The following is a 27,136-nucleotide window of genomic DNA, read 5'->3' as shown; positions in this document are numbered from 1 at the left end:
TATCCCAGCCCGTGCCTCGGGGGGAACTGGGTAGAATGGCCCCCCATCTAATTTTCAGAGCCCTATGGCTAACCCCCCACCCATCCTAACCCTAAAACTCAATCCAATTAGATGTAACCCCAACCCCTAACCCTAACCCTAACCCTTGAAGATTGAAGAAGGGAAGGATAAAGAAGGGAATGGATTGAAGAAGGGAAGGATGAAAATAAGAGGTTAAGTTCAAAAGAGGGAAAAGGAAATTCAAAGTAAAAATAAGAATAACTTAAAAAGGAATAAAGCAGGGGAGAGGTTATGGGGAAACACAAATTCGATTAGAAACAGGGGGAAAGAATAAATACAAAAGGCGAGATACAAGGGAAGGGACACTTAAATGGAAAACAAAAAAAACATGAAAAGCAAAAAGCGAGGGGAGTATAAAAGGGGAAACAGAAATTGGAGACCTCAGAAGGCCCACAGGCACGGAGGGAGCAACATCAAGAAAAAATTAAATGATTAGGAAATGGGAAAAGGGACAAAAGCAAAGGGACCATTTATATGTTGACGGCCAAGGGGCCACCATATTTAAAATATATATTTAAGAACGTTGCTTAATTGGCTCAGCACTGCCCACATCGATGTCCTGCACTATTAAACCTGTACGGGATGGAACGTCGGAAAACACCTCAGGAAAACTATTTATGAGTTCAATTAATTTAACTCGTTTGTCCTCCTCCAGATGCCCCAGAAAGTTAGGCAATGCATGTAACACTTCAGAGTTCTTAAGACGTCCATGCAAAACTCCATCATCAGGTGACACCTCCCCTTCTCCCTCTGCTGACCTCATTAACACAAAGAGCTGGGTTTCCCCCTGACAGAGATGTACCTGCACCAGCAGGCAGTGGGGCTCGAGCAAAATAAGGCTTCATCAGGTTGACATGACAAATTTTCCTCCGTTTAGGCATAGAAACCATATAGTCCCACTCAGAGACCTTGTGCAATACAGTAAACGGGCCAACCACTACTGGCAACAAAACTAGGACTTGGTCCCCAGGGGTAAACTGCCGTTGCGCAGCACAACGGTCAAACCATGCCTTCATCTTCTTCTGGGAAGTTTGTAATTTCTCTTTTCCCAAGTGCCTAGCTACATACAATCTGTGTCTAAAATCATCAATATACTCAATTAAGTTTTGTGGTGGCGTAGAGGGTTGACACTCTGTTTGCAACACAGCCAAAGGTCCACGCACAGTGTGTCCAAAAATCAAATCATTAGGGCTAAACCCCATACTTTACTGAACCACCTCTCTGGCCGAAAGCAGCAACCATGGCAATCCCTCCTCCCAATCACGACCAAGCTCAGTGCAGAAAGAACGCAGGAGTGATTTCAAGGTTTGATGAAAATGCTCTAAAGCACCCTGGCTTTCTGGATGGTACGCAGACGAAACATTGTGATGGATGTTAAATTGTTTTAATGCCTGTGCAAACAACTTAGAAGTGAAATTGGAGCCTTGATCACTTTGCACCACTTTTGGAATGCCAAACACTGAAATAAACTGAGTCAGCGCCTTAACTACAGATTCAGCAGTTATCGATCACAACGGGTACGCAGCAGGGTAACGGGTAGCTTGACACATGACCGTTAACAGATATTGGCTACCAGACTTTGAAGGAGGAAACGGTCTCACACAATCAATGATTAAATATTTCATTGGTGAACCAATAGCTGGAATTGGATACAGCGGTGCTGGAGCAATGGACTGGTTAGGCTTACTGGTCAACTGACAAGTTTTGACAAAGCCTGAAACATCCTGTCTTAAACAAGGCCAAAAAAAACAACCCAGGATGCGAGCGCAAGTTTTCCTGACCCATATGTGCCCTGCAATGTCATCATGTGATGTCTTTAACACCAGGTCTCTGAATTTTAACGGTACCACTATCTGGATGACAGCTTTGCCTAAGAGGTTGTCCACATGAGGAACCCATTTCCTCACCAGAAGGCCATGGAGTATAAAGTAACCCTGAGAAGCATCATTAAAGTCCTCCAGGGGAGAAACTTGTTCAAACAACCCTCTCAATGAAGGATCTACTTTTTGCTCCTTACTCAACTCACCATGTGGGAGCGACTGCAGAGGGACAGGTATGAAAAGAGGCATTTTCTCGGCCTTCTTTTCACAAGCAGCACTAATGTTAGCCTGGGCCATAGCACGGGTTACTGCACAGGCGGTAAACACTTCTGACACAGGGGCACACTCCTGGGACATGGAGGGTACCAGAACAGGAGCATGGTCGGCCTGGAACCCCACCTGATCTGGCCACACCGATCACCTGCCAAGTCATTACCAAGGATCAGGTCTACCCCATCAAAAGGAAGTTCAGGGCAAACAGCCACTTCTACCTCACCTGACACCAAGGCAGAGGTAAGTTCCATTTTGTGTAATCGGACAAAGAGAGGGACCAAACCCATTCCACGGACAACCACACACTTACGAGTATCAGTATCTGAGCTAAAAGGCAAGATTGCCTCTCGCACAAAAGAGTCTAACGCACCCGTGTCTCATAAAATGGTCACAGAAATCTTTATCAGTCCCTGGAATGGACACCAAGCCTTTAGAAAGGAATGCTGAATAATCTGCCTTCATATCCACAGTTTTGGACTGCAGCGCAACCCCAGACCTACCCCGTGGTGCAACCAAAGCACTAGACATAACCTGCCCAAAATTTGCCCTGGGTTTGTCAGGGCACTCATTTTTCCAATGACCCTTACGCTTGCAATAATTACAAGTAGTACCATCTTCAGGCCTTTTCCAAGACGGACGTTCAACCCAGTGGGGTGAAACTGACTCCAGCCTCCCAGGGGGGAAATGGCTCTTATGAGTCAAAACATACTCGTCAGCTAGCACAGCTGCTTCTTGAGGAACTTTAACCTTACTTTCATTTATAAAGGTAGCTATACTGTCAGGCACACAGGTTTTTAGTTGCTCCAGAATGATTACTCAGTTGTTCAAAGGTTTCAGCACCCGATGCAACACACCAACGATTAAATTGAGTGTCCAAATCACGCACAAGTTCCACATGAGTCTGTGTATCCTGTTTTTGAGCACTCCTAAAGCGCTGCCTATAAGCTTCAGAGACCAATTCGTATGCTCTCAACACCGCTGCCTTGACATGGTCATAGTTTCAGCCCTCTGATTTGGAAAGTGAGGCATAAGCTTCCTGTGCCTTCAGAACACACTGAAGAAGGAGGGTGCGATCATCATCAGACCAACCCCTGGTCTCTGCCACTCTCTCAAATCTGGATCCCTCTCTGTGAAGCTTGGAACCAAACGCAAATTAGCTAGTACATCAAAAGCACACTTCTCTGGAACAGAACCAGCATTTACCAGCTTTCCTTCCTTTAACACAGGGGTGGGGAACCTTTTTCATATCGAGGGCCATTTCAATTTTTATAAAGTCCTCCGAGGGCCATACTATTATGAACACATACCTAGGGATGCAAAAAAAGACGAAAAAAAGTCTATAACCACTGTGTTACTAAGTCTCATGATTGCTGCATTTGAATTTGAATTATTTATTGAACACACATGCATATAAAATCACCAAAAAAATAGAATAAAATGACAAACAAGTTAAATATTTTTACATTATCATACAAAACAATAAAAAAAGAGGTGCAGAGTTGAGGCAAGAGACCTGTAAGGGCCTGTTCGAGGCCTCTACTCACAAAGACAGACTTGCTAACAGACAGACAGACAGATAAACGCCGGCAAAAACATAACCTCCTTGGCGGAGGTAATAAAGACAATAATAATAACAATAATTGCTGCATTTCTACACCTAATGCGATGGTTGGAACTGCTTCTCTTTGGAGAGGCATCTAATGTCAGCTGGCAGTGATGATGATGCCACTCGAAGCTGGTTTTCCAAGTTTGGGTCAGTCAGTCTTGAGCGGAAGCGAGTCTTTGCAAGTGTCAGTTTTGAAAAGAACTGTTCACAGCGGTACGTTGTCCCAAACAGAGATGCAAACTTCAGGGCATGTCTCCTCAAGATGGGAAAATCCTCAGCACTAACGTACAGTTTGTAAAAGTCCAGTAGAGAGAGGTTGTTGTACTTAGCTTTGAGTTCGTTGTTGTTTTGCAGCTCAATTATTTCCATTTGGAATTTGTCTGGTACATCAGATGGTTGCACATTAAATGGCATAGCAAACATGTCTAGTTCCCTTTGTATGTTTTTCACATCATGAAACCTCTCATCAAATGCCTGAACGAGTTTTGCACATTCACCAGCATATTCAGTCATAACATCAGGCTTTTGTTCTTGCAGGGTGGGAAAGTGCACGGTGTTTCCCCTTTCCAGTTGTTCTTGCCACAGCCTTAACTTCACTTCAAATGTTTTCACATTGGAAAGCAGAGAGCTGACGAGCTGGTTGGGACCTTGCAGCTTGATGTTTAGCTCTGACAGGTGCTTGGTGATGTCCACCATGAAGGCCAGATCACTGAGGAACTTGCCATCACTGAGCTCCATGACAGGTTTCCCCTTCATCTCCATGAAGTGTTTGACCTCTTCCCGCAGTGTATAAAACCGTGCGAGCATATTTGCACGACTCAGCCATCGCACTTCACAGTGATAAACCAGATCACCGTACTCTGACTCAAGCTCGCTGAGTAGCTCCTTGAACTGGCGGTTGTTCAGCCCTCTGCTTTTGATGAAGTTTATGGTGGACACGACGGTTTTCATCACATTGTTAAGCTTCAGGGAATGTGCACACAGACTCTCTTGATGTATGATACAGTGGCACACAACTATTCACTTGGATCCAGACCCAGACGGCTCATTTCTTTTTTGACTAATGCAGTCAATCCTTTTTGCGTGCCAACCATTGCGGGTGCTCCATCAGTGGCGATTCCGCTCAACTTCTCAAATGGCAGTTCAAAATTGTTCATGGCCACAACAACTTGACTGAACAAATCCTCACCTTTACTAGTGCCATGCATGGCTTGCAAAGACAACAACTCCTCCTTTATTTCAAACTTGGCGGTAATCCCACGCACAAAAATGGCAAGTTGCGCGTGTTTTTGATGTCAGTTGTCTCATCACAGGCCAGAGAAAAATACTCAAAGTCTCTTGCAGTGTCCTTCAGTGTTTTTTCAATATTTTGCCATGTCAGTAATCCTGTCTGCAACGGTTCTTCGAGACAAACTGACGCTTTGAAAAAGTTTTACTTTGTCCGGCGCGAGAACCTCAGCGGCGGCTACGAGGCACTCCTTCACGAACTCTCCTTTGGCGTGAGGTTTCAGCTTCTTGGCGATTAATTCACTCACCACAAAACTTGCTCGTGTAATATTCTCTCTGTCGGAAGATGGTCGTATGAAAGCTGCTTGTTGAGCCTCCAAACTCCGACGAAGAGTGTTAACTTTATCCACACGCATCGGTCCTTTCAACTCATCGAGTTTAGCATGTTTCGTGTTGTAATGGCGCTCAAGATTTGCCTTTTTCATCACCGCCAGCGCCTCGCCACAAACTAGGCACACTGGCTTGCCTTTTACTTCGACTAAGAAAAAATCATTTGTCCATTTCTCCTGGAATAAACGGCATTCTGCATCCACCTTTCTTTTCTTGACAGTCGCCATGATACATCAATTTTTTGTCCGTGTCAATCAATCCGCCCACTACCTACATCACATGCTGTGTTCACTGACCCTGACCTTTGCTCGGACATAACATTACCGTCCGTTTTATCTCAGAAAATGAATGGCTGCCGATACGTTTTTTCCTGATTTTTTTTTTTTATCATTCATACTACAATCTTATTGCGTTGCGGGCCGGTAGAAATGGTATCGCGGGCCTTATACGGCCCGGAGGCCGGAGGTTCCCCACCCCTGCTTTAACAGATCTAGTCGACATTGTTCTAGTTCAACTTTAGCCCTCTCTTTTTTCTGCCTCATGACTTCCATTTCCAATTCCCTATTCTGTTTAAAAGTTTCATGTTTAAATTGTAACCTCAGAAGTTCTTTTTGTTGCTCAAATGTTAAAGATTCCACCCTAGCTGGTGGCATGAACAAAGATTTTTTACTCAGCTCCTTAGTTACCAACATTTTATCCTCAATCAACTTCTCTTTTACAGCCATCCTTACCGTTTCTTTCAGCTTTTTATCTGTGATTTCAATTCCAAAGTGCTCAGCAATTTTCAAAAGTTGATCTTTGGTACATTGGTCAAACAACTCCTCAGTGGGAGACTGAACAAACTCCTCCACCAAAGAAGCCATACTCAGTTGTAACTCCAAACAAGAGTCATCAACCCCCTCTACCATAGACTGGAAGAATCATCCTAACTAAGCTCGACCCTAGTCTTCAAGCAGTTACCGGTGAGAGGCTTTTAATCACAGAACCCAGCGGGGCTGGAAAGCACCTGCTATGCAGCCACTTCCAGGAACCCCTGGACGTGAACCTGAGCGTATAGCTCTACTCACTTTCACCACCACGTAAAAGTTGCCACCACAGGTTCCCTACACAGAACCCATGGGATAAACCTACCAGGGGGTGAGACTCCAAAAACACCTACCCAGAAAACTCACCAGTCTCCTGAAAAACTTGAACACAAAACTTAATCAAAACTAAGCACTAACACCATCACCTAAAGTGTATTCCTCCCTCTAAATCAAATCTTTTCGCTAATCCTGGACGAGCCCCCATTTTATCATGAACCAGCTCAGGGCTCAGACAAATTAGGGAGAAGACACGTGATGGATTTTAGAAAAACAAGGAATTTATTGATGGATAATACAAAACAACAAACCAAAACAGAACACCCAAGCAGACCAGGAGGAAGCCAAGCAAGAGAGTGACTGCCAAGACTGTGGAGCATTTATAGCCCTCACAGCTGATCAATCCAGGTGAGCTGGAGCACCACTTAGCAGCACTTGGCCCACCCACTGCCTGCAGAAGGGAGGAGACAACAGAGAGGCAGGCAGAGAAGACACAGCCAGGGTCGTCACACATGCTACAAATCCATCACATCTGCGGGAGACATTAGGGGCTCTTTATAATGTAGGACGTGCTACATTCCCGAATGCGACGGTCCGCATACCATTGATTAATTTCAGCAACACCTTACCCACACCAATACAGCACAACTTGAAACACATTAATGAACTAATCAAAACCTATCATTCCATGATTGGAAAAAACAAAATTTAGTACCACGACAGACAGGATACACTGGACACCAGAGACGGCGGACAACATGTGGAAACACTGGAGGACTTTTTTAGGATAAAGGAGAGCCAGGGGGTCGGGGGAGCCTCCACCACAAATAAGGAGGTCATAAACCTGTCTACACATTTTCAACTGACCCCAACGACAGTTATCACTACTGAACAGGGGACTCTCATTTGTTCCAACTACAACAGCCTCGAGGACTACATGACAGGTAATGGCGATGGATCTCTACAGGTATCATAGACGACTCAAACTGAATGCTTATTTTGGCCCACAACCCCCACGGGGGGATAAGACCTTCACGGGAATCTCCACGTGGGAACCAAACATCTCCCAACTTCCATCACCGCTACTAAAATTAATAAGCGAAGATGGAAGAGCACTCAATAACTTAAAATACAGGCCCGAGAGTCCGAATCTACCGCCTGAAGAGGTACAGGCCCTCAAGGAACTGAGGAAAAATCATGAAATAATCATTAAGCCTGCAGATAAGGGGAGTAGTATAGTGTTAATGGATCGACCGGATTATGTTATGGAGGCACTACGCCAACTTCAGGACAGTCACTATTACATTCAACTAACAAAACCAATATACCAGGAAACGGCGGAAATGATTGCAGCGGAACTTGAGGTATTGTACGAATCAAAAATTATAACAAAGGATCAGCAAAAGTACTTACGGGACCGAAACCACCGCGCCCCAGATATTTTTACCTCCTTCCAAAAATACATAAACCGAGGATTAAGTGGACGATCCCTGATCGCATCCCACCTGGCCGACCTATAGTGTCGGATTGTAGTAGTGAGAGTTATGGGATAGCGGAGTACTTGGAGCACTATTTAACCCCCCTGTCAACACAACATCCTAGCTACATAAAGAACACGCAGCACTTCTTGTCCAAAATTAGAGCACTGACACTGAAGGAACCTTGTTTTCTTTTTACGATGGATGTGTGCAGTTTTTACACAAATATTGAAATCCCACGGGGGATGGGGGCCATCCGGAAAATACTAGCACATCACCCTGACCCAAACCGACCGGATGACGTCCTTTTTAGAAATTAGTCTCATGAGGAATGATGTTTTTCAGAACAAGTTTTATTTACAGGTCAAGGGAACGGCTATGGGGAAACGATTTGCACCAGCGTATGCAAATATATACATGGCAGAATGGGAGGAGGAAGTTTTTAAAAAGTGCAAGCAACTGCCCCTGATATACCTGAGGTATTTGGATGACATCTGGGGGGTCTGGACATATTCGAGGAAGGACTTTGACAACTTGGTAAAGATTATTAATGAACACCACGAGTCAATCAAAGTAGAGGTGACCACACACGACACAGAAATAAACTTCCTTGATATAACGATCTTCAAGGGCCCGAACCTTTGGGAGACGGGAATATTGGACACGAAGATGTATTTCAAACCGACGGACTCCCATTTACTTCTCCACAAAAAAAGTTTTCACCCGAAACATGTGTTTAGGGGGATTGTGAAATCACAGCTGCTACGGTACTCACGCATCTGTACACGGAAGCAGGACTGTGAGGATGCGAGGAAGGTACTGTTTGCAGCCCTGAGAAAGAGGGGTTACTCGAGGGGTTTCCTCCGGGGAATTAATAAGTCCTTGGATCAAACTCCAACACAGGAGAAAACACAAGGGAAACACGGAGTCCCTTTAGTGGTTACTTACTTTACCTTCGGAAAACAGGTAACCCAAACATTACGGAGAAATTTTGAGAGAATTCTGAAAGGCACAACATTGGATAGAACATTTAGGGTGCATTTAATTGCATTTAATCACTCATTTTCAGGACCACGGGATTAGAAATTTCACCGGCTAACCCTAAACCCAATCCCTAACATCAACTCCTAACCTCTAACCCTAAACCCAACCCCTAACCCTTAACCCTAACCCCTAAACCCAACCCCTAACCCTAACTCAACCCCTAACCCTAAACCCAATCCCTAACCTCAACTCCTAACCTCTAACCCTAAACCCAACCCCTAACCCTAAACCCAACCCCTAAGACCAACCCTTAACCCTAACCCTAAACCCAGCCCCAAACCCTAAACCCAGCCCCAACCCCTAACCCCAACCCCTAACCCTAATCCCTAAACCCAACCCCTAACCCTAACCCTTAAACCCTAACTCCTTAACCCTAACCCTCTAACCTAACCCTAACCCCTAGCCCCAAAACCCCAAACCCACCTTGGCATAGGTACATGTGGGACATGGACTTACCATTACTCTGGCACACTTTATCAGTTCTTCTTGCTGTCCCCTTCTGACATGGTACCTGTGGTCAGGTGGGAATTGAACTGGGGACTAACATGCGTCGGCCAGTGCCATGCCTGGGGCTCTCGTGAGATCTATGCTGACGATGGTCAGGGAAGTGAGAGTCCTTGAGTGTATACGTCATTCACCTAACCCTCTAACCCTAACCCTAACCCTTCACCCTAACCCTAATGCTAACCCTAACTCCAACCCTAACCCTAACTCCAACCCTAACCCTAACTCCAACCATAACCCTAACTCCAACCATAACCATAACCCTAACCCTAACTCCAACCCTAACCCTAATTCCAACCATAACCCTAACTCCAACCCTACCCTAATTCCAACCATAACCCTAACTCCAACCCTAACCCTAACTCCAACCCTAACCCTAACTCCAACCCTAACCTTAACCCTAACTCCAACCCTAACCTTAACCCTAACTCCAACCCTAACCCTAGCCCTAACTCCAACCCTAACCCTAACTTCAACCCTAACTCCAACCCTAACCCTAACCCTAATGCTAATCCTAACTCCAACCCTAACCCTAACTTCAACCCTAACCCTAACGCTAACCCTAAACCTAATTCTAATGCTAACCCTAACCCTAACTCCAATCCTAACCCTAACCCTAATGCTAACCCTAACCCTAACCCTAACGCCAACCCTAACTCTAACTCTAACCCTAACTCTAACCTTACTCTAACCCTAACTCTAACTTTAACCCTAACCCTAACTCTGACCCTAACCTTAACCTTAACCTTAACCCCAACCCTAACCCTAACCCTAACTCCAACCCTAACTCCAACCCTAACCCTAACCCTAACTCCAACCCTAACCCTAACTTCAACCCTAACGCTAACCCTAACTCCAACCCTAACCATAACCCTAACTCCAACCCTAACCCTAGCCCTAACCCTAATGCTAATCCTAACTCCAACCCTAACCCTAACTTCAACCCTAACCCTAACCCTAACGCTAACCCTAAACCTAATGCTAACCCTAACCCTAACTCCAACCCTAACCCTAACGCCAACCCTAACTCCAACCCCAACCATAACCCTAACCCGAACCCTAACTCTAACCCTAACCCCAACTCTAACCCCAACTCTAACCCTAACTCTAACTTTAACCCTAACCCTTACTCCAACCCTAACCCTAACTGTAACCATTAACCCTAACCCTAACTCTAACCCAAACCCTAACCCTAACTCTAACCCTGACCCTAACCCTAACTCTGACCCTAACCTTAACCCCAACTCTAAACCTAACCCTAACTCTAACCCTAACCCTAACTCTAACCCTAACCCTAACCCCAACTCTAACCCCAACTCTAACCCCAACACTAACCCTAACTCTAACCCTAACCCTAACTCTAACCCTAACCTTAACCCCAACACTAACCCTAACTCCAACCTAACCCTAACCCTAATGTTAACCCTAACCCACACACATATTACCCCAACCCCTTAAAACTTTTATTTAAATAAAGACAATTTTAAACAATGGTGGGGGGCTCTACCAGCCCAGGAGTAACAAAATGACTTTGTAAAAAGAACTACAAATGTCATGTGGCGCTACTAAAACTTTCTTGGAAGGACCTTTTCAGTCAATTAGGATACAAAAACAAGGACTGACCAGAGGAACAGAACTTTCTACCCAACGGCACCTGTCTGGACTAAGAGGACTACCCCCTCAGAAGAGATCCACCACCGGCAGCGTACAGGTAAGAGCCCTCCACCACATGCTTTATTCACATAGAGCAGCATCTGCACACAGGAACAGGCCTGAGAATGGCTCCACACCCACACACAGATATACACACAACACACACCCCGCCACTACACCACGGAACACATCACAACATTTAGCACATCCTACCCCACTCGACCACCCACCAGATGCAGCCACTAGACATACAAGCAAACAATATTTCAAAATCATTCAGGCAATACACCACAAGGAAATCATGGACAACGCATCATCCACAGGCACACTCCCAGTAGGTATGACGAGACAAATACATAGACTGACAGATTTCATCAAACCATCCACACCAACAATAGAAACAAGGAATAAAATTCAAGAAAACACCAAACAATGGATGAACAATACCATTTCTATACTCCACCAACACTACACAAACACAATTACATCCACCCCTACTGCACCCTTAAATACACTAGCAGTCCAAATAGCAACCAGCTGGGCCCAAAAACGCTATGGCCCCAAACTCACAACAACTACAATACAAACATTCCATACACTTTGCCAAAACAACCAGATAAATACTACTTCCACGCCACAACTCCAAAACCCAATCAGAAATCTACCAAACCACTCTCTAGCCACCATTCCAGAAGCAGCCGAAGAAAACCATCCACCAGCACGAAAGCACAAGAAAGGCCCAAACATCTCACTTCACCTAGGACCACGCACATCTCTGAGTGAACAATTACAGCAATACTCCGAAACACCCAGATATCCATTAGAAAACCCAGCAACCACTACACAGGCCAACACCAGTACCATTCAGGCTCCTCTCATACCTACCTCAAAACATCCTCCTCAGACAACTACAAAACCAAAATCAACTAGATATGCAACAAGAACAGGACCCATAAAACTATGGACCCCCCCCCCCCCCATCCAGAAACCCACAACCCACACCACAAATCAAGACCCCCCCCAGCCAACCAACACCCCCCTTAGAACATCCTTACAACTCTTCAATCCCATCCACTTCAACCCCAACAACCAGGCGAGTCACCTGGGGACCCCTCCCACCCAAAGAACAGGGTCCCCTTATTTCACCTATCCCCCCCATGGATCCTCCCGGCATTAGACAACTGACCAAAACTGCCCTCACCACACCCAAAGCACTCATAACAACAGCGGAACTCCACGACTCAGAAACCTGGCTGTCGAGAGTTACCAATACACAGGATCTCATATCTATTACACTCAGTCCCCATTCAAAGGATTCTTCCCACTCACCTGGTAACTCTGTCCCCTCCTTCACACAGCGTCCTCCTGCCGAAACTCATAGAGACCTGATCCAACTGTCCATTCCATCACAATACAACCTCCAGGGAGCAAAAATGATGAGCAGGTCCTCAAAAGTCGACAATGACTGCCAGACGACCTTTTCTGAGCCCCCCACTTTACTTGAAACATCTGAGGGGTCCTCATTGATAAACTGCCAACCTCCAAAGCACCAGTACACCTACTGACTCTGCACTTACCTGTCCCTTCTCCCCCCCCCAATTTTTTCCTCCCTAAACCCCACCATAGAGCCTGGATACAATCGCCTTCCCCCTCTTCACATACCTCCCACTGCATCATCCTCCAACCCCTTCCCGACATCAGTAAATACCCCTTCCCCCGCTATCAGCCTTCCCCCACCCACCCTGGAACTTTCTCAGGACACTACATCTCTCACAAACACCACATACGGACCGAATCACCACATTGCAAGACCCAACCGTAAAGTCCAGGACTGGTACTTTAAAGGGAGGAGGCCAATACTCATCCTGGGTGACTCCAACATCAAGCGCATCCCAGGACACACCAATCCCAATATCCAATTGGACAGCTACCCCGGTGCCAATACCTACCACTTCCTAAAAATCTGTGAAAAGACCCTCCCAAACCCAAATACCAAAATCGTGATCTTCTCAATAGGAATCAACAATAGAGACCAGGACCCCAGAAAAACAACGATAAAACAGCTCAAATTACTGGTCCGTACTGCCAAGTCGACCTTCCCGAATGCGGACATCTATTTCCCAATTTTAAACTATTCAACACAGCTCACCCAAGAACAACAAAATAACCTGGAATTCATTAATAACACTATGGCCTCATACTGCCCCACACTCCCAGCAATCCCTCAGGACACCTTCACAACGGAAAAGGACAACATCCATTGGACCCGGGCTACGGCCGAAAGGATTTTTGAAAACTGGTGTCGCAATCTAAATTTATGACACCGCTCAAAACGAAACCAGTGAACAGAAGAGGCCTGGGCTGGGACTCCTCTTCCAATATCTTAAACTTATCCACCCTCTTCACCCCATCCATTCACCAACGAAAACTGCTAGAACGAGGCCTCTCTTTCATTCCTCACCCCACCAAGTTCGACCGGGAGGAGCTTCAAAGGGACCTATACAACTTTCACAGAATAATCAAATTAATTGATTACTTCCACCTCCACCCCAAAAACAACCCCATTAAATTCACTCACCCGTCACACTGGGAGCCGGAATCAAATACAATACACCACCTCACCAAGAAACTCATCCATACAAACACACAAGCCCTCAAACATACTACACTAGTTACAGACATTAAGGATAACATATCAAACTTAGAACGCACAGCCCTGACACAACTTTCTCACAACCCCAACATTATCATAAAACCAGCCGACAAAGGAAGCAAGGTGGTCATCATGGACCGACAACAATACCTCACGGAAGCGAACCGACAACTAGCCAATAGAAACCATTATACACCCCTGTCAGATACAATCCAACCCCAAATACAATATAAACTCAGAACCATAATACAGACACTCTACAATAAAAGATACATCACTGCTAAACAGAAACAATACCTCTTCGGACCAGACAATCCACGTCCACGTTATTTCTACCTGCTCCCGAAAATTCATAAGCCACCGGAAACCTGGACCATCCCCTTTGAGGTTCCTCCCGGCCGACCAATCGTCTCAGACTGTAATAGTGCCACATATCATCTCTCCCAATACATCGATCATTTTCTAGGCCCCCTCTCCACCCTTCACCCCAGTTACATCAAAGACACCTACCATTTCATCAGCACCATTCAACCCATGGCTGTTCCGACACATTCCATCCTTTTCACATTAGACATAGACAGTTTATACACTAACATAGACACTACACTTGGTTTACAGGCACTACATAGAATATTCAACCAACATCCAGATCCCACTAGACCGGACAAAGAATTATTACAGTTAATAGAACTCTGCCTCAAGAACAATGACTTCCTATTCAACCAACAATACTATTTACAAACACATGGAACAGCCATGGGCCAAAGATTTGCCCCCTCATACGCAAACCTCTACATGAGTGAGTGGGAGCAAGAAGCCCTCAGCAAATGCCCCCTCCGACCAATTCTTTACCTCCGATACCTGGACGATGTTTTTGGCATCTGGACATATACCATCCCACAATTCATGGAATTCATTAACACCCTCAACCACCATCATCCATCCATCAAACTCAAACACACAATAGACACGGAAGAAATTAACTTTTTGGACACCACTGTTTTTTTTAACATCACCCAGGCAACACACAAAACATTACAGACAAAAGTTTATTTCAAACCAACAGACACTCACGCCCTTCTCCATAAATCTAGCTATCACCCAAAACACACTTTTAAAGCTATAGTTAAATCTCAGATAATCCGATTTCATCGCATCTGCTCAAACATAACTGATTTCCATAATGCCACCAGCACACTCTTTCAAAGCCTTCGGACAAGAGGTTACTCAAAACGCCTCCTTCGTAGCATCAAGTACGACACACTGGCCTCTCTCGCTCCCACTCATTCTGGACACCTTACTACAACACCTATATCCCTACCACTACACTCAGTCACTGACCTCATCACAATCCCTTCCCATAAACCTAACCTCACCTCTCTTCCTGACCCCAACCCCAATCCCAATCCTAACCCTAACCCCAAACCCCCTCCTAACCCTAACCCCAACCCTCTCCCTAACCCTACCCCCAAGCCCAACCCCAACACCACTCCTAACCCCAACCTTCACCTTCCTCCAAACCCTAACCCCAACCCTAACCCTAACCCCAACCCCAACACCCCTCTTTACCCTAACCCCAACCTTCTCCCTAACCCTAACCCTAACCCTAACCCCAACCTTCACCTTCCTCCAAACCCTAACCCCAAACCTAACCCTAACCCCAACCCCAACACCCCTCTTTACCCTAACCCCAACCTTCTCCCTAACCCTAACCCTAACCCCAACCCCCACCTTCTTCCCAACCCTAACCCCAATACCCCTCCTAACCCTAACCCTAACCTTTTCCCTAACCCCACCCCCAAGCCCTACCCTAACCCCAAACCCAGCACTTTTCCAAACCTAACCCTAACCCTAACCCTACCCCCAGCCCTAACCCTAACCCCAACCCTAACCCTAACCCCAACCCTCACCCCAACCCCCCTCCTACCACTTACCCTAACCCTAACACACCCACAAACATAGAGGGCAATTCAGGGGGAGTCCCGGACCCACAGACCCCAGCCTTCCCACAAAAATCACAAATCATACCATTCATTTCTACTTTTTCACATAGAACCACAACCCTACAGTACACCATTAAACAAAACTTTTCAACCATACTACACCAACATCCGGCCTTCCATAACCACAAGATCATCCTAGCACACAGAAAAAACAGAAACCTCCATTCCATACTCACCACATCCAAATTCCCGGACCAATTCATCACACCCCGACCCAGACATAGCCAACACTACCGAAACAGAAAATTCATTCAAAACACATACACTGGTACAGGGTTCCCCACGCTAGGCCTCACTTCCATCCAGTCCACCAACGTAGTCTACATCATCACATGCACCCTCTGCAATAAACATTATATAGGTGAAACACAAAATTCCATACATACCCGTTTAACACAGCACCTGTACAATATAGCAGGAAGTCGACTTGGCACCACCCTTGTCCGGCACTTCCAAGAGCATCCAGTCAGCCACCTTATTATCTCGGGGCTGGAAACCAATAACTGCTGGACAGTGGGACAGAGGAGGAGAGCGGAACGCATATGGATCAACAGATTAGGCACAAAGACACCACATGGCCTCAATGAACACCCATAGAACCTATCTCTCCCAATCAGCCAATTTAGACAACTTAACATTCTTACAAACTGAACCAGTCTCTTATCTACCTATGGATCGACCCATTTATTTTCTACCCTGCTTTTATTACATAACTTCGTTTTCTCTATTTTATTTTTCAATTTATTTTTATTTTTATTTTTATTTATATTGCTTTTTCCCCCCCCGGGGGGGCCCTCACCCTCCGCACTCCCCTGCTCAGGGATCAGTAGGCCAGTGCAAAAATAAGTTTTATCCCGAACCCTGAACCCTAACCCTAACCCTAACCCAACCCTAACCCTAACCCTAACCCTAACCCAACCCTAACCTAACTGCCTAACCTAACCTAACCCCAACCCTAACCCTAATGCTAACCCTAACCCTAACTGCAACCCTAACCCTCACCCTAACCCTCACCCTAACCCTCACCCTAACCCTAACCTAACCCCAACCCTAACCCTAATGCTAACCCTAACCCTAACTGCAACCCTAACCCTAACTGCAACCCTAACCCTCACCCTAACCCTAACCCTCCTGGTCACTTCAGCAGGGAGGCTCAGGGAACCTTCTCCCAGCTGCCCCTCAGCTCAGGTGGAGCACTGAGGTGCAGCAGGGTGAGATGGCAGCAAAGATCCAGCTCATTTTTGGCTGTTTGAAGGTTCTCCAGCCTGACTGGGGGCCCGGCCAGAGAAGGCTCTGAGGTGGCCTTGACTGACTCCTTCAGGAGGCGAGTCCCTCCACACTGTCCATTGATTTACCCTAACCCAAACCCTAACCCTAACCCTAACTCCAACCCTAACCCTAATGCTAACCCTAACCCTAATGCTAACCCTAACCCTAATGCTAACCTTAACCCTAACTGCAACCCTAACCCTAACCCTCACCCTAACCCTAACCCTCACTCCAACCCTAACCCTAACCCTAACCCTCACTCCAACCCTAACCCTCACTCCAACCCTAACTCCAACCCTAACCCTAACCCTAACCCTAACCCTAACCCTCACTCCAACCCTAACCCTCACCCTCACCCTAACCCTAACCCTAACCCTCCTGGTCACTTCAGCAGGGAGGCTCAGGGAACCTTCTCCCAGCTGCCCTTCAGCTCAGGTGGAGCACTGAGGTGCAGCAGGGTGAGATGGCAGCAAAGATCCAGCTCATTTTGGGCTGTTTGAAGGTTCTCCAGCCTGACTGGGGGGCCCAGAGAAGGCTCCTGAGGTGGCCTTCACTGACTCCTTCAGGAGGCGAGTCCCTCCACACTGTCCATTGATTTACCCTAACCCAAACCCTAACCCTAATGCTAACCCTAACTTCAACCCTAACCCAAACCCTAACCCTAATGCTAACCCTAACCCTAACTCCAACCCTAACCCTAACCCTAATCCCAACCCTAATGCTAACCTTAACCCTAACTCTAATCCAAATGCTAACCCTAATGCTAATGCTAACCTAATGCTGAAGCTAACTTTGATGCTAATGCTAACCCTAACTCTAACCCTCACTCCAACCCTAATCCCAACCCTAATGCTAATGCTAACCTAATGCTAACCCTAATGCTAATGTTAACCTTGATGCTAACCCTAACCTAACTCCAACCCTAACCCTAACCCCAACCCTAACCCTAACTCCAACCCTAACCCTAACCCTAATGCTAACCCTAACCCTAACTGCAACCCTAACCCGAACCCTCACCCTAACCCTAACCCTAATACTAACCCTAACCCTAACCCTAACCCTAACCCTAACCCTAACCCTAATACTAACCCTCACTCCAACCCTAACCCTAACCCTAATCCTAACCCTAACCCTAACCCTCACCCTAACCCTAACCCTCACTCCAACCCTAACCCTAACTGCAACCCTAACCCTAACTGCAACCCTAACCCTAACCCTAACCCTCACTCCAACCCTAACCCTAACCCTAACCCTCACCCTAACCCTAACCCTCACTCACACCCTAACCCTAACCCTAATCCTAACCCTAACCCTAACCCTCACCCTAACCCTAACCCTAACCCTCACTCAAACCCTAACCCTAACCCTAATCCTAACCCTAACCTAACCCTAACCCTAACCCTAACCCTACCCTAACCCTCACTCAAACCCTAACCCTAACCCTAACCCTCACCCTAACCCTAACCCTCACTCCAACCCTCACCCTAACCCTAACATAACCCTAACCCTAACCCTAACCCTAACCCTCCTGGTCACTTCAGCAGGGAGGCTCAGGGAACCTTCTCCCAGCTGCCCCTCAGCTCAGGTGGAGCACTGAGGTGCAGCAGGGTGAGATGGCAGCAAAGATCCAGCTCATTTTGGGCTGTTTGAAGGTTCTCCAGCCTGACTGGGGGGCCCAGAGAAGGCTCCTGAGGTGGCCTTGACTGACTCCTTCAGGAGGCGAGTCCCTCCACACTGTCCATTGATTTACCCTAACCCAAAGCTTAACCCATCTTCCTCTTGATAAACACTCCTTTCCTCCAGGCAGAGCTCAGGAAGAGCCACCTGTCGATCACCTGTCTATCACCTGCACAGATATAATTTGCATGTGTCTCATCTTAAGAGGAATTATTTCAATTTTTATTCTAAAAAAACAGCAGAATTTTTCTAGTCTTGAGCGTCTAGCAGCCCACATTCTATTATATATAATATCTAAATTATCCACTGAATCTGTTCAAGCGAAAACTTTAAATAACAACCAGCAAACGGCTATTTTCAACCTGGCAGCGCGCCTCCTGGTGGAGAGCGTAGTAATGGCAGGAGCGCGCCTGGTTACCATGGACACCATCAGCTGAGGGCCAGTAGATGGCGCGAAAGTGTCGTTCCCGGGAATCTAAGCTCCCACTTCTGCGCATGCGCGAACGTATTTGCGTTTATAACGAGACCGCAGCACTTGGCGCGTGCGGTTACTATTTTATCATTTATTTTTTATTTTTTATTCACGCGACTGTAAATTTATGACCGCCGCTGCTCTCTTCTGATATTTAAATGCATTTTCATATAAGCTGTTTTTCATAAATTCGTAGTTATCATACGACACACACACACAAAACCCCCCCAAATATGCAATAGAAACAATATACCAATAAAAGAAAGAATAAAACATGCTTCACTGACTCGCCTGCATGGGAAATATGAATACATACATAAATAAGCAATACATACGTAGTAGAGTATAAAGAGCAACAAGAGCAACTCTTAATTCTTACCTCTTTACTCTTTACTTTCTTGTTTTTACATGTACTTATATATTGATTTATATTTTCTTTTAACTGCCGGTATTTACTCTTTTTTCATATTTTCTATTCTGCCTGGCCAGAGAAAGGTCCCATTTTGATATTTTGCTGGACCACTTTTAGCTTTGATTACAGACACAACGTTGTAACAACGTCACAGATTTGTTTTCTTCCGGTTAATTAATTAATGCAACCATTAATTTCCCACCAATATCTTGTATTGATGATGGGGCAGTTGGACCAATAAGCCCAACTTCTCCAGCACACACCAACGGTCCTCAGTGGGGTTGAGGGCAGGACTCTGGTGGCTGATCCAAGTGTGAAAATGCTGTCTCATCATCTCTGAACCACAATCTGACCCTGCTGAACCCTGGAGTTGTCCTCTTAGAATATGCCCGTGCCATCAGGGAAGAAACCCTCCACTGATGGAAGAACCTGGTCTTTAAGTATCTTCAGGTTGACTTCATTCTTTGGACCCATAATGTGGCTGAACCTGGACCTGCAGCAGTCCCAGGACAGAAATATCCTTAATGTATCTGTGCAGGCATGGAAGACAATTGGAATAATAAGCATAGATAACCTGTATGTCTGTGTGAGTGAATTGTAGTTCCAGGGCAAAATACCTAGTAAATGATTGAGGTGTAGCATTATTTGAACTAGGTCATAGAACTATTAATCATTATCGTCTGAACTACAGGCAGACGTGTGTATCAATGATCGTAATTATCACCATAATGACTCCAGCACAAACCCTGTGAAAATATACAAAAGTTTAATTTAAATATCAGCATGAAAAACATGCTATCCTATAATAGCTTATAGCGTGCAAATTTTATTGTGCAGGATCACACGTAAAGAGGCCACAGTGGTGAAACCAACTGCAACAATCTCGCTAATTAACCTCCATCAATTTGAAACACTTACTTAACCCTTAATTGTCTGGAGAATGTCAATACTCACAAAGATTGTGAGAATACCGTTAATGAGTATTCTAAAATACACTCCCGTATCACCCGCGGCATGACGAGCAAAGCTCTCCAATCACCATTTATCTCCTCGGTTTCTATTAGTCCAAAAACACACCGATCCAGAGTATGAAGCCCGGTGGGCGAGGAAAAGGGAAGCAAAGCCGCATTTATACGGTAAACGTTCCTATTAAAGGCTAAATCTCAGGCTGGAATTAACCATCGAAAAAGTGCATCACAGATATTCACTGATGGGCAGGCACAGCTTCTTCCTCTGGAAAACAATCACACGTAATACTTTATGGCTTAAAAGGTGGTCCATTCAGAATCTGGCCCCACACAGGCTCTGTGCTCCTGGGGGCCCTCTGGTTTAACGTGTCCTTGTCGGGACACCAGTTGAATTGCTGGTGCACATGGAATATGATGGGATGTCAAAGAAATTAGAAAAGCATTGGCACTTTGTTAAATGCTACTTAAAGATGTGTTGCACATCCCTCTATGGAAACCACTGTCCTCCACACTGGGACAGTCCAAACACGACGCCCATCCCAGACCCGGAAAAAAAGGAACCAGGCACGGGGTTTTAACGTAGGCTAGGATGTGACATCATCCAAGCGTGACGGACAAACCTCGTGACAGGAATGGAGTCGTGGCTAACCTCAAACTACTGTAGTGATGTGTAACTGTGCAGAGTGCAAAGCTGAGCACTTGGGAAGAATGACACTGGGAAAAGGAATGAATGCATCCAGGGAACGCCACGGTCCAGAACGGTCCATCAGCCTTTCACTGGATATGCAAGACGTCGCTCTCCTTCAGCCCAAAGCGGGCCTTGTATTTCTCAAAGAGGCTCAGCAGGGACTTGATGTACATCTCGTGATAGAGATCGACCATCTCCGCTGTGGGATCCTCAATCTTTGGCACTGTGATTGGCTCTCCAACTGAAACAGAAAGGGAGACAGTTTGGAACAACGCGCCATCTATCTGCCGGCCAGTGGTTCTCCCCCCTAAAGGACTTCCTGTGTCGGGGCACGTGGGCCAAAAGGCAAACTCACCTATGGTTGTGATGGGCTTGCAGAAAGGCACGATGCCCCAGGAGCTGCTGCAGAAAAGGCCGCAGCCATGAAACAGACAGGGGGCGAAGCCTAAGATCTTCTGCAGCCGCTTTTGCCACATCCTCCAGTAGCTGCCCTCCTCAAAAATCACCTGCTTGTAGACGTCGTTCTCTCCAAACGAATACACTGGAACCAGGTCAGACCTGAGGACAGAGCCAGACATTACTCCCATTTCCCATCCCATGCTGCCTAGAATGGGAAACACCAGAGGAGTGGAGGCTGAAGCCATGCAACAATAATACTGTTGATAGTCAATTCCCCAAACAGTTATTAAAACCTGCATAAAAACCCTGTAAACCTGACATCCAAAGAGGTTTTTGAGCTGAAACAACAGCTCTGATGGAACGCAAACCTGTTATGAAAGAAGTTATGCCTTCATGTCTCTTCTAGTAAGCTATAAGCTCATTTCAAGTCTGTTAAAAGAGCAAACTGGGGCCCATTCAGGCCCTCCCTCAGAGAACTACATATTTAATAAAAGATTAGCTAAGGCGCTCTTTGTTTTCGGCTCTTATTACCGTAGTAATAATCTGGGATTGATCCGTTTGTCTGAGTCACCGTTAGCTCCTGCTTCTGAAAAGCCTCAGCGTAACGTGTGAAGGTTACTCACCCTTTCTGCAAGGCCAACCTCACGAAGCCTTTACGGTTTTTCAGTGTGACAGAATTCATGCCCGGAGCACACTGAAGAGACTCGGCCGCTCCGCCGATGACAATGATCACGGCGTTTCCTGACCCATTCTGGGACAGCAGGTAGTCAATAGAGTTCTTGTTGACGGGGCAGATACCTGACGACAGCACAAGGGTGAAGGACGGATTTGATTAGGAACCTCCTGCAGAATCCTGCAGCTGATCTTGGCAACCAAACCAAGCTGGTTAGGGGGTCGGGCCCTGGAGACCACCTGCTCTTAATATGAGTAAAGGAACTGATGCAGCCTCCGAGTGTAATTAGGTTTAAAGCAGCTAATAACAGTCAGTCAGGGTACCTACAGTGTACTGGAAAGGTGGACTTTGTCTATTTGTTCAAATACTGTATAAGTATAGAATCACTCAACTGAACCTTCTAAACTGCTCCATTTTTAACTCACTGGACTTTTATTTCAAAATATTTTTAGAATGTTTGCACATTTGGCTCATTTTAAAAGAAGCTCCCATCATTTTGATCCCATTTTTATCTGATATAGACGAGCTACATTTCTCGGATCAAAGTCTGATTAAAGGATGGAGCTTAATATGCTTGAGGGGAACTTATCTCGTGGAGTGGTGGTTACAAAACAGCAGGACAAAGACTTTCATTACTCAGTAAAAAATAGAAAGCTTGCAGCCAACAGGACAGTTAAATCTGCTTTAATCAGTATAATCAGCAGCTGCAAGTAAACAAAAGCGGTTTCAGCTGTTCAAAAGGACAAAAGTCCACCTTGCTTACAGATAAAGCGTTATCAAAAGGGACCAAGACTCCACGGCCCGACAGTGGACCTTACCTCCAGACATCAGGTAGTCCCGAAGGACGGGCAGGCGGAAGTTTCCTGCCAGCGTTGCTAAGGAGGGCCTGATCCCCGGAAACTTCTTGGAGAAGCCTGTGGCCTCTGTGCCAAAGTTGCAAAATGCCCCAAAACAAAAGATGCCGTGGGGATGGTAGCCAAATATGTAGTTCCGGTTGGGCAGCAGGTTGTGGGTTTTAATAAGCTGAAAGAGAGCAGTGTACTACTGAGGGGGTTGTAGGGAAGGAAATGATGTTGCTTCCTTCCTCCAGCAATCAAACCATCAACAATCAAGCCACCAAGTGATCTGAGATCTGCTCAGTTCAGGTATAAAGTGGAGGCAGAAGAGTGGAGCTCTGGCTGAACGCTAGCCTCTGTCCTCTGCTGGTAGAAAAGAGGCTGTGAGGATCGGGTCCTGATGCCCAACCCCCCCTCCTCCCCACAGTAAGGATCCGTTTGACCTTGGAAGATATTCAACCTGTGATGGAGTCTGCACTGGAGATAAACCACAGCGTGCACACAAAGGCTCCTCCAGGCACCTGCAAACACACCAGTTGCGTAATGCTCTTAGAGAAGGAGCTTCTGCTCGTGCTACGCTGGCAGATGTGGACACATCTGGGTGTTGCCTGCATTAAAGGCTCGCACACGTCGCTCCTGACGCATGAACGCTTGCCCAAGGTCAACGTTCATCCAGCTCTTTTCATAGCCGTCATTACCCTCCAACTGGACTTTGACAAATCTGCTTCCAACTGGTGTTGGTAACAACCACGCACCACACTCAGCTGATGTCCTCTCAGATACCGTCTCAAAGATGGACAAAACAAAACGCTCACTCTCTTCGCCACGTTCCACCGTGAGCTCAAACTACAACAACGTCTCACCGCTGAGGTCCACCAATAAATACATCAGTTATCTTACGTGTGATTGCTTTCTGAACACAGCAGACATGGGAGCCAGCTGAAGTGTCACAAACAAGGGCTTTAACCCACAAACGCAAACAACCAGCAGGTCGATACCAGGACCAAAGTCCAGCTGCAGACAGTGAGGCGCTCTTCTGAACCACTCGTCTCATCAGGCCTCGCTGCGTCCTCGGTAAATAAACCTTTGACATCGCAAATGTAACTGACCTGGCAGCTGTGAGGACTGTAAGGAAACAAGCAAACACATGTTCAGTCCTGTCTCCAACAGCTCTGCTCTTGGTTTGTGTCATGGCTGTCCTCACACGACTGTCCTCACGTGTCTTTCCCTACATGTTTGTCCCTGAATGTTTGTACCTGCCTGTCTGTCCCTGCTTGGCTGTCCTCACACGACTGTCCTCACATCTGTCCCTACATGTTTGTCCCTGTATGTCTGTTTCTGCTTGGCTGTCCTCACATGACTGTCCCCACATCTGTCCCTACATGTTTGTCCCTGTATGTCTGTTTGTGCTTGGCTGTCCTCACACGACTGTCCCCACATCTGTCCCTACATGTTTGTCCCTGTATGTCGGTTTCTGCTTGGCTGTCCTCACACGACTGTCCCCACATCTGTCCCTACATGTTGTCCCCGTATGTCGGTTTCTGCTTGGCTGTCCTCACACGACTGTCCCCACATCTGTCCCTACATGTTTGTCCCTGTATGTCTGTTTGTGCTTGGCTGTCCTCACATGGCAGTCCTCACATTTGTCCCTGCATGTCTTTCCCAGCTTGGCTGTCCCTGCATGGCTGTCCAACAGTATGAGGTACAGCCTTGGGCCTTTTGCTGTCACATAACTGTCCTTTGAGCCAGGGATGTGGTGCAGGAGACCAGAATACAAAACCATGGAGTGTTGTCCAATGGTTTGGACATGGTATGGACTCCATACCAGGTTCAGTTTCTAAAGCTCATCTATGTTAGACAGGAACTCCAGCAGAAACTGTCTCTAACAACAGTGAATGCATGCAAGCGTCACAGCCGTACTGTCCCAGAAAGCTGGCAGTTTAACTTACCCTGATTGGAAAGTAGTCTCTAAAATAAGTCCACACAGTCCAACTTCTCACCCAGGAGGACCTCCTGCCCCCTGAGAAGAATTACAGAAGAGTCATTAGTAAAAAGGCACCCAGAGCCTGTGTGTACGTATTCATCTGCTGCCACACTAATGACACTTTTCAACAAGAATTATTCACAATGGTAGGTTGAGCCAACACTGAGGAACCAGTAACCAGCCGGTCCAGTGGAACCAGCATGAGAAAAGGTTGGACTTCCTGTGCTGCACTTGCCTTGCTTTGGTGTGTTCCAGTCGAGGATGAGCCATGTGGTGTAAATGGCAGCGATGAGCCAGCAGTCGGTGCAGAAGATGTAAAGTAGCAGCACGCTGCAAACGGCGCCTGTGGTCACAGGTCATGTGGTCAGTCAACACTTTCAGCCTCAAGTTAGAATATTGTGAGACAGACCAGGAAGGTGTTCGACTACGAGCTACATCCTCGAGGACTCTCGGTTTCTTACAGCTTAAGAGAAAAGCACAGTTAGACCTCCCTCCTCACCCAAGGCTAAGAAGGTGATGACCCACTGCAGCACAGAGAAGACCTGAAGATGTTTCTCCATCTTGGATCTGCGGGGCCAGAACGCCGATGGCCGGTTCTGCAGAGCAGAGAGGATGCCGGATCCAGTGCCTGGAGTCAAGAGAGGAGGAATCATGTAGAAACCATGGTGCTAAAGCAGCCCCTGCTAGAGCTGATCAAACAGAGATGTCCAAAGATCTAAACGACCCTTCACAGCCTCCTCAGCAGCAGCCACACAGAGCGACTACCTCAGGGGCGACTAAAGCTACTCAGGCTCACACTGCTGGAAGCCAATCAGCAGAAAGATCTACAGCACTAAAATAGCCCAGGAGCAGGATTTACCTGTGAACTATCATGTTATGGCTCCTTAAAGGCCTAAACTGCTAATGAGCTAATCATGGATGCAACAGTTGCCTGGCTGGAGAGAGAGAGAAAGAGAGAGGGGGGAGGTGTGAGAAAGAGAGGGAGAGAGGTCCGGATGGAGAGAGTTAAACATCAAAGTTGAATCGAACGTGTTTCGATCATTAAACTTCACAGCTGAATCACTTTGAACTTCATTTCTTCGGTGGTAAGACAACAATTCTGATTCTGCTCTCATTTCCAACTATTAAACCAGGTCAAGCGCAGCATCTCCGCCTTTATTCGGTCATTTATTCGATCCTTCCATCCCTTCTCCAGTGTCTAATTCCTCTGAAAGTTCTTCCCAAACGGGCAGCTGACCGGTACCTTTGAGGACGCCGGAGTAGGCGGCCAGGATGGTCTTCATGGCTGGAGGGGGGGCAGAGGCGGCCGGCAGCGAGCTGGGGGGGCGTCCAGCCGGTCGCGGAGGTCCACTCGCGTCCCTGTGAGGCGCTTCTGAAGGCAGCAGAAGCATCTAACGCTGCGGGGCTCCAGAGGCGCTGATCCACCGAGGCTGCCGCTGCTGGGCGCCTTTTAACGACGCCGTCACGTGGCCGCGCGCCGCACGCACGTTGACCGTCGCTGTTGTTTGCTCGCTCAAACTCACCTTCAAACTTTCCTCCGCCCAAAAGGCTGTTTTCCAACTTGCGGTGCAGAAGCCGATTATTCCTTTAAACTTTGCATCTTTTTGTGCTCGTTTAAAAAAAAGTCTGCAGAGGCCGTGGGTGACGTCACGACCATTCTTCACATATTTACGTGTTTTTGGGATTTCACTGCGCAAATAAACCCAATAAGTCCGAGAAGATCTGAGATTCCGGACTCAAGGAGTCCACATTCCACCTAAAACATACCTCAACATTTTCACCACCTTGCCTCGCAACATTTTTTTCTACGATCTCTTTTATTTTGAGATTTTTGCTTCCTACAGTTTTCACACATTAAGTTAATGTCGAAATCAAACGTTCAGTAGCGCATTTGCATTTGTTAAAGCAGTTTACTCTCCTTGTTGCTTTTTTCTTGAGCAATTTATCCCGCCGGGCTCCCAAGGA

At 46.6% G+C, this 27,136-nt stretch overlaps 1 protein-coding gene across 1 annotated transcript; it reads right to left on the bottom strand.

Annotated features, from left to right (window-relative positions):
• Positions 1–20,367: 20,367 nt before the first annotated feature.
• On the bottom strand, positions 20,368–26,675 carry dgat2 (diacylglycerol O-acyltransferase 2). Its single transcript, XM_057055045.1, has 8 exons — positions 26,415–26,675; positions 25,671–25,799; positions 25,407–25,514; positions 25,137–25,207; positions 23,170–23,374; positions 22,302–22,476; positions 21,635–21,837; positions 20,368–21,520 (listed from the first exon to the last, which is right to left on the bottom strand). Exons 1-8 carry the CDS (start codon positions 26,560–26,562, stop codon positions 21,366–21,368), a joined length of 1,194 nt encoding a protein of 397 aa, XP_056911025.1. The 5' UTR covers positions 26,563–26,675; the 3' UTR covers positions 20,368–21,365.
• Positions 26,676–27,136: the final 461 nt, after the last annotated feature.

Source organism: Takifugu flavidus, chromosome 14 (assembly GCF_003711565.1).
Source record: "Takifugu flavidus isolate HTHZ2018 chromosome 14, ASM371156v2, whole genome shotgun sequence".
Lineage (NCBI taxonomy): Eukaryota > Metazoa > Chordata > Actinopteri > Tetraodontiformes > Tetraodontidae > Takifugu > Takifugu flavidus.
Note: the sequence above shows the minus strand (reverse complement) of the source record. Positions and strands in the feature narration are given on the sequence as shown.

Coding starts and splice junctions, on each gene's coding strand:
- dgat2 (XM_057055045.1), bottom strand. CDS start 26,562: ATGCTTCTGCTGCCTTCAGAAGCGCCTCACAGGGACGCGAGTGGACCT. Junction 25,208..25,406: donor CTGGAACACACCAAAGCAAG/GCAAGTGCAGCA, acceptor AATTCTTCTCAG/GGGGCAGGAGGTCCTCCTGG. Junction 21,521..21,634: donor CAAGCCCATCACAACCATAG/GTGAGTTTGCCT, acceptor TTTCTGTTTCAG/TTGGAGAGCCAATCACAGTG.